At 37.8% G+C, this 8,670-nt stretch overlaps 2 protein-coding genes across 3 annotated transcripts; one reads left to right on the top strand and one right to left on the bottom strand.

Moving 5' to 3' along the window:
• Positions 1-916: 916 nt before the first annotated feature.
• LOC147396785 (Tetratricopeptide repeat (TPR)-like superfamily protein) lies at positions 917-3,861 on the top strand. Of its 2 annotated transcripts, XM_086451946.1 has the most exons (2): positions 1,228-1,523; positions 1,600-3,861. In XM_086451946.1, exons 1-2 carry the CDS (start codon positions 1,371-1,373, stop codon positions 3,427-3,429), a joined length of 1,983 nt encoding a protein of 660 aa, XP_086308072.1. In that variant the 5' UTR covers positions 1,228-1,370; the 3' UTR covers positions 3,430-3,861. The 2 variants fall into 2 exon arrangements, with proteins under 2 accessions (XP_086308071.1, XP_086308072.1); XM_086451945.1 differs by having other exon boundaries at positions 917-3,861.
• Positions 3,862-4,339: 478 nt separating this feature from the next.
• Positions 4,340-6,667, bottom strand: LOC147396784 (Tetratricopeptide repeat (TPR)-like superfamily protein). The gene has a single exon (XM_086451944.1). The coding sequence runs from the start codon at positions 6,608-6,610 to the stop codon at positions 4,340-4,342; it is 2,271 nt and encodes a 756-aa protein (XP_086308070.1). The 5' UTR covers positions 6,611-6,667.
• Between the last annotated feature and the right edge of the window lie 2,003 nt (positions 6,668-8,670).

Here is an 8,670-nt window from a genome sequence, read left to right as displayed (position 1 = left end):
TATTTTATGCAATGGGAATTCTTTATATAAAAAAAAATGTTAACTTCTATAAGTAAATTTTTCTTAATATTTTTGTCAATTTAAGAGGATGTTCTAACTTAATGATTTCAATTAAAGATTGTTCTTTTTTACAATCACATTGTATTCACTCCAAAACCTCATGCTATCAAGATAAAGAGAAAAAACCTTCTAGGGATTAGTATGATTTTTTCTATGGCACCATTTTTCTTAAAAAAATCCTTAGCATCTCAACCATCTATTTTGTGGAAAGGCTCAAATTTTCTTAACAATCCTAAAGGTAGACAAATTGAGAATATTTATATATATCTATATATATATATATATCTATATATATATATATATATATATATATATATATATATATAAAAATAGTTACATGTAAATTTCTAGCTTAAAATTGATTTTCATTTTGAAAAAAATAAATAAATAAATTTAATGGGTGGTTTAGACATACCCCTTATTTTTTCTGAATAGTAGAGATACCCCGTTGTGTTTTAAAACTGGTGACATGCATCCTTGGACCTTAGTCTTTTAAATAGATTAAGGGCAAAAGACTCAAATGCCCTCATTTTTAATCTCTAACAGAAAATCTATATTTTTCTTCTCCTAATTAATCATCTTCAACCTCTTTTTAATAAGTTTTTTAACCCTTGTCATCTATTTTAAAATTGTATCTACTTCAAGTCTTCAACATTCAAATCTTAAGGTATGATAAAAAAAATTTAAGAAGTATAAAATAATAAAATTTTGGATAGAAAAATCAATGATCTTTTACAAAAGAAGGCAAGATAGAAAATGATGGATGAAAATAAGGTTGAATAGATTAAAGTTATCTTGGAGGATGAAAAACTGGAAGATGATTGATTTTGGAGAAGAAAAATCTGGATTTTTGACTAGTGATTAAAGACGAGAGCATTTGAGTATTTTCCCATTGATCTATGTAGAAGAATGAGGGCAAGCGATGCTCTAATATTTAGAAAAATATAGGGGCACGCCAAATCATCGGAAAACTTATGACAAGAGACTGTCTCGATCGAAGGATTAAAATGCACTTTTTTGGGGGTAAGTTTTACTCCTAAAAAAGACGATCTTCATCTTCAATGAAAAATTTTAAAAATAATGAGTTCCAACCCAACGTTACTCAAATCTCTCCTGCAAAACCCATCCACCATCAAATCAAAATCCCAAGCAAAGCATCTCCATGCACAGATCCTCAAAACAGGATCTTCTCCCTCTCTCATGACTACCCTTATCTCCATTTATTCAAATTTAGGACTTCTACATGAATCCATCCTCATCTTCAACACCTTTTCTTCACCTTCAACTCTTGCTTGGAAATCAATCATCAGATGTTACACTTCTCTTGGGTTGTTCTCCAAATCTTTAATCTCTTTCATCCAAATGAGAGCTTCAGGAAAAAAACCAGATCACAATATCTTCCCTTCTGTTATCAAGTCTTGTACTTCCTTGATGGATTTCAAGCTTGGTGGATCGATTCACGGGTGCGTTATTCGTCTTGGTCTGGATTTTGATCTTTATACCGGCAATGCACTTATGAACATGTATTGCAAATTGCAGAGCATTGGTGATGGTGGTGGTGGTAGTGTGAGAGTTCGAACTTCGAGTGCAGACTCGATGTTCGAGAGAATTCCTGAAAGAAAGATGACAACAAGTCTTGATGATGGTTCTTATGGATTGATTGATGAATTCCAGAAATGGGTCGTGGGTATAGATCATAATGCCAATTCTGATCAAATAAATGACGTATCATCTCAAAAAATTATTTCAATCGACCATATCGATATGAGAAGAGCGGACAAAGAGGTTTCTTATATGGAGAATGTGAGAAAAGTGTTTGAGAGAATGCCCAAGAGGGATATTGTATCTTGGAATACTGTAATTGCAGGGAATGCACAGAATGGGATGTATAAAGAAGCTTTAATGATGGTTAGGGAGATGGGGAGTACTGATTTGAAGCCCGATTCCTTCACTTTGTCTAGTGTCCTTCCTATATTTGCTGAATACATTGATGTTTCTAAGGGAAAGGAGGTTCACGGTTACACCATAAGACATGGGTTCGATTCGGATGTTTTCATTGGAAGTAGTTTGATTGATATGTATGCAAAATGCACTAGAGTAGATGATTCGCGTCGAATTTTTTATCTTTTGCCTCAACGTGATGCGATCTCATGGAATTCTGTTATAGCTGGTTGTGTGCAGAATGGGTTGTTTGATGAAGGCTTGAAATTGTTTAGGCAAATGTTGACGGCAAAGATCAAGCCTATGCACGTCACATTTTCAAGTGTCATGCCCGCTTGTGCCCACTTGACAACCCTGCATCTAGGGAAGCAACTTCATGGGTACATAACTAGAATTGGGTTCGACGATAATGTGTTTATTGCTAGCTCGCTTGTGGACATGTATGCCAAATGTGGGAACATCCGCTTTGCTCGGTGTGTCTTTAATAAAATGGATTCACCTGATATGGTGTCATGGACTGCCATGATAATGGGTTATGCTTTGCATGGCCATGCCATTGATGCTCTCTCTTTGTTCCAACAAATGGAGAAAGGAAATGTGAAACCCAATTATGTGGCTTTTGTAGCCATTTTAACCGCTTGTAGTCACTCTGGAATGATATACGAAGCTCAGAAACTTTTTAATTGTATGATCCAAGATTACGGCATTGCTCCTGGTTTGGAGCACTACGCCGCAGTTGCAGACCTTCTTGGTCGAGCGGGAAAGTTGGAGGAAGCCTACAAGTTCATATCTAGCATGCATATCCCACCAACGGGGAGTGTTTGGTCGACATTGTTGGCTGCTTGTAGAGTCCACAAGAATATTGAATTGGCCGAGAAGGTGGCCGAGAAAATTTTTAAGATTGATCCCGAGAACATGGGGGCTTATGTCCTTATGACGAACATATATTCTAGTGCCGGCAAATGGAAAGATGCAGCAAACTTGAGAATAGCTATGAGGGGTAGAGGGATGAGAAAGAAACCAGCTTGTAGTTGGATAGAAGTTAAGAACAAATTACATTTTTTTATGGCGGGAGACAAGTCACACCCATATTACGATAGAATAAACGATGCTTTGAAAGTGTTGTTGGAGCAAATGGAGCGTGAAGGTTATGTTCCCAACACTGATGATGTGCTCCATGATGTTGAAGAAGAGCAAAAGAGATACATATTATGTAGCCATAGTGAGAGGTTGGCCATAGCATTCGGCATCATAAGTACTCCTTCTGGGACAACTATTAGAGTAACAAAGAATCTTCGGGTGTGTGTGGACTGCCATACGGCAACAAAATTTATATCAAAGATTGTTGGTAGGGAGATAGTTGTGAGGGATATTAGCCGATTTCACCATTTCAAGGATGGGAAATGTTCATGTGGGGATTATTGGTGAGTTTGCAAAGTGACATCGTAAGATGATGTTCGAACCCATAGAGTATTAAAGAATCTTTAGGGTTTCTGTGGACTTCCATACATCGACGCAACTTACATCAAAGATCCACATGAGGGATGTTAGCCGATTTCACCATTTCAAGGAAGAGAAATGTTCATTTGGTGACTATTGGTGAGTTAGCAAAGCGGGAAATGTTTCCACAGATGGAAAAGTAAGCATGAAGAGAAGAGAGCATTGTTTTTATGCTCCGATATCTTAGCTCAATTCAATCGGGAAGGATATTGGATCGGATCCCTTTGAAGTCTGACCAAGCTTGACAAGAAACTGAACTTATGAATGATCAGGGAAACCTTTCTCAAAAGCAATATTTTGCTATATCTGAGTGCAGGATATGCAGTTGTAAACCATCTAAGGTCTTGGCATGTTGAGAGAATATATTTTTATTTATTGGAAACAAAGCAAATCTGTAAAATTACAAGATTCAAGAAATTGCTGCTGTATTGCTTAGAAATCTCAGATCTTGACATGTTCTTTATTGGAAACCAAATCTGTAAGGATACAAGATTCAATAAAATTCTGCAGTAATATATTGTTTAACATTTGCAGCTTGCTGTTGGGTCCCCACTCCCCACTGAGAAAGAAATTAACTTCAATTCGGGACTCATTAACAAACATTGTAGTTCACCAAGTTGAATGATGAAATAGGATTCATTTTGCTAACACCAATATTTGGAATTGAAGGCATAAATCAAGACCTCTCCCTGCTCGTCGAGATGTGATTCACATGGTTAGTATAGAGATTATGTTGCCACACCAACTTTTGCTAACACCAACCCAATTCATATGTAAAATCACCAAAGAATTAGCACACATCTTGCGGTGACGTTAGCAAAACTTAACAGAAGTTCTCTTAGTCTTGGTCTGCTCCCATTTCCCAGCACGGCAATGGCTCATCCCTCTCCTCCTCCATGTGACCGATAACATTTGCTAGGCATTCATTTATCATCTCTGCCTTCGGGTGCGATTTATCTTCAACAAAGAATGGATGTATCCTCTTGTCAATCTCAATCCAGCTACAACCGGGGGTTTTCTTCAACCCTAGCTCTCTCATCTTTAATCTAACCTTTCTCACCTCATCCCATCGTCCAACAGAAGCGTACATGTTGGACAAAACCACATAAGAAGACACATCGCCGGGATCCTTCTCGATGAGCAATCTTGCAATTTCCTCTCCCAATTCTAAATCTCTATGCATGTTACATGCAGAAAATAATGTGCTTAACAACCCAACATCTTCTCTTATGGTCGGTACGTTCTGAAGGATACCATAAGCTTCACGCAATCGTCCAGCACGCCCGAGAAGATCTACTAAGCATGAGTAATGCTCCACTGAAGGTTTAATCCCATACTTAGCTCTCATTAGATTGAAATAGTAACACCCTTCGTCAACCAACCCTGCATGACTACAAGCAGATATTACGGCAAGGAAAGTAACCCCATCTGCTTTTGCTTTGGATTTCTCCATTTTATGAAAAATCTCCAAAGCTTCTAAGGCCTGACCATGTGACCCATAAGCTGTGATCATGGAAGTCCACGACACGAAGTCCCTTTCTGGTAACCGATTGAAGACTCGACGTGCTTCATCCACAACACCACATTTTGCATACATGTCTAGGAGAGCAGCCATGACAATCTCATTGGATTCAAGTTTATTCTCAATTATGCATTGATGTATCTCTCTTCCCTTCTCTAGAGCTGTTAATTGTGAACAAGCCGGTAAAACACTACTGAATGTAACCGCGTCTGGTCTCACATTGGTATCTCTCAAGTCATTGAAAATGCTAAGAGCCTCAAAATAACAACCTACCATTACATATCCTGAGATCATCACGTTCCAAGAGACTATGTTTGTCTTGGATATCATTTTGAAGACACGTTCGGCTGAGCCGATACTTCCACATTTGAAGTAAAGATCAATAAGTGAACTATGGATAAAGATATCAGCTTCTATTCGATTTCTAATTATATACCCATGGATGAATTTTCCTTCATGTAGTTTGGCTGATCTAGAAAAAGCTGTTAACAAGCTACTTATAGTGGTCGAAGTGGGTCTCACTCTTTCCTCAATCATCCTCCGAAAGAGCGCCAAACATGGATCACTATCGCCAATTAAACCATACCCGGCGATCATTGAATTCCAAGAGACCACACTTTTTCTTGGGATCTGCTCAAAAACAATTCTAGCCATATCCAAACACCCACATTTCCCATACATGTCCACAAGGGCAGAGCTAACAAACCCATCCAATTCAAACCCGCTCCTCATCAAATCCCCATGAATCTCTTTCCCTCTTTCCAAATCCAAAAGTCTTGCACATGCCGAGAAAACTGTCGTGAAGGTCACCGAATCAGGCTCGAAACCACAACTCCTCATCTCTTCAAACAATTCTAATGCTTTCTCACATTGCCCATCTTGATAGTAGCAAGATATCACAGTATTCCAAGAAGCCACATCTCTGTCAAGCATTTCGTCGAACAGTCGTATCGACAATTCAAATAAATTGCATTTTGCATACATACCCACTAGAGAACTTGTAACAACAACATCAAATCCAAAACCAGATTTCATAACATGGGTATGAATCTTCATTCCTTCTTGTACATTAACCAATCCACCACAAGCCTTTAAAACACTTGGGTAAGTGTAATTATCAGGCTTGAGATAAGGGAAGAGCTTCAACTTCTCATAGAGATGAAGAGCTTCAATGTACATTTGGTTCTTGGTGTAAGAAGCCATGAGGCCATTCCATAGGGAAATGTCTAATGGGTTATCTATGGTTTGGAAAACTAGTTGTGCAGATTCAAATAAATTGCAAGAGAAGTAGAGGTTGATGAGATGTTTGGAAAAGTAGATGTTGTTTTGTAGGCCAAGTGAGATTATCTTTTGGTGGATAAGTTTGCCTTGTTTCAATGACTTTGAAGTGATGCAGGTCTTTAAGAGAGAGAATAGTTTTTGGGTGTCCATCAAAGTATGTGACCTCACACCAAAAAATAACAAGCCCCACACAACTGCCCAAGTTGAAAGAGAGTATAAACTTATGCAATGAGGAATGATCAGGTGGTGCCCTATAGCAGCATATTCTGTTGCTTCAGATGATGTTGTACACAAGGTCAATTCCATGGTGAGAGATGTATACCATGCCGGGGTAAGCCCAATGGGCTCTAATCTTTCTATTTTTTTCATTGCATCTCCTTTGTCTCATGAATAATGTTGCAGTGACCTCAAGATTGGACCTCACATCCCACACTCTGACATGAAAGCTTAGGAATCCTAAATGATTTCCTTGAGATTCGAGTGAAAAAACACCTATGGTTCTTGTGAGGTCCAATCTTGAGTTCCTCCAGCACGACTCTTATTATATTTTCTCATTTGAACTGTTTCTAAATTTGTTTTTAGGATTGGTTATTCGTAGAGACCAATTTGAACCTTCTATTTTACTTTTATTTACCTTAGGAGAGGGAGGGGATGGGATAATTTAAGCAAGGAAAAAACTTCAGAAAAAAGGGACAAAAGTAGTAAAAATTTGATAACACAACAAAGTTGAAAAAATATCACAAAAACAATAAAAATTAGCATCTTTACCATTATTATTATTATTATTAGGTGCACATTGGATCGGACCCAAGTCAAACCATTTCAGATTGGGTTGTTTTGATTTTAACATGCTTCGTTTTAGTTTTGAATTGATTAAAAAAATCAATTGATTCAATTCAATTCTAAGTTCAAGGTTATCATAAAACCGAATCAATATATATAATATATGGAACGGCTCAGATTTGATTTTTAAGTTGCAATCGAACTTACAGCTATGGCCCACGTTTAATTGTTATGTATGTCCTTAATTATAAAGAGAGCTACTATTGCCACACCAATTCTTACATAAATCATTAAAAGATTACATCTAATTGAGGTGGTGTTAATAAAAATTGGTGTGGCAATAATATCTCTCATTACAAAAGCCTCACTCAAATGGTTTTGAAACTCGGTTTCACATCTCATCTCGTCTTGTCTAGGCGCATACCGAGTCGCCTCAGACGAGTTTTTCAATTTAAAAAATTAAAAAAAATTGAATGAGGGATATTAAATGTCCGTTAAAAAAGTGACTTGTGAGTTGGTCTCGTTCAGCCCCACACCGAATTAACTCGGATAAGACATCTCGGTCTCCGACAAGTTTTACAACTCTGATTCAATAAAGGTTTTTTTTTTTTTTTTAATGACTCCATCAAATCTCTCTCACATCTGTTCGGTCTTCTGTCTTTGAAAAACCCTAAAATTCGGATCGAAATTTGTCTTCTCTATATGTGAAAAATCCTAAATCGGATCGAACCAACCTAACGAAGCTCACTCTCGAAATCCTTGTGAGGAACAATCTCTCTCTCTCTCTCTCTCTCTCTCTCTCTCTCTCTCTCTCTTCCATTGAAGGCCTCTCGAACGAGCATGGTTAGAGTTCACTCTACCCCGGGTGCAATTTCAATCAAACTCGCTCAATATCTCGAGGTAACCCTTATCTCTCGGAGTCATCTCTCTCTCTTTCTCTCTCTAAAAGTCTAAACCCTGTCGTCGTTGATGCTTCTATAAACATCGTCTCGATTCTCTCTATCATTTGGGTTCTTTTTGTTTAGTTGGTTTGTTAGAAAAGAAAGGCAACGTCAAACCGAAGAGTACAACCTACCAAGGGACGAAGAAGAGGATCATCCACAGAACTAGAACCTTCTAAAATAATCATAAATAAATTAAAATCCAACCATAAAAGAAAAGAAAATAGAGCTGCTATTTCCAGATCAACTTTTACTAATGCCACACCAATCCTTATGCAAATTACCACACGGTTGGTGTGGCAATAGCAACTCTCTAGACAACCTATCAAACCTATGCCCTTTGATACACGTTGGGTATTGGTGGTAGTGTGTCGTTGGCAGGCGCAGCAGGTTTTGTGTTTTGTGGTTGTTGGAGATGGGCCCACCGTTAGAGAATTAATGTGGCCAATTGGTAATTGTTTCCTTTGGGTTTGTCTTCTCCATTTTTTGGACCACAACAGTTAGAGAATTACTATTCAGAGTTGTTTGAAAATGGTTGTTGTTCTGAATATGATTTTACGTTTGGGACATTGGTGCTGGAGTAGGAGAATCCAACCCAACTAAAGTCAGTTTGGGTTGATTCAGTTTTATGAGGGCAATTGA

This window comes from Akebia trifoliata, chromosome 8 (genome assembly GCF_017979445.1).
Source record: "Akebia trifoliata isolate Shusen 1 chromosome 8, ASM1797944v1, whole genome shotgun sequence".
Lineage (NCBI taxonomy): Eukaryota > Viridiplantae > Streptophyta > Magnoliopsida > Ranunculales > Lardizabalaceae > Akebia > Akebia trifoliata.
This window is presented reverse-complemented; position numbering and strand designations above follow the sequence as displayed.

Excerpts from the sequence above, each read along its gene's own strand:
- LOC147396785 (XM_086451945.1), top strand. The coding sequence starts at position 1,141 with ATGAGTTCCAACCCAACGTTACTCAAATCTCTCCTGCAAAACCCATCC.
- LOC147396784 (XM_086451944.1), bottom strand. The coding sequence starts at position 6,610 with ATGGAATTGACCTTGTGTACAACATCATCTGAAGCAACAGAATATGCT.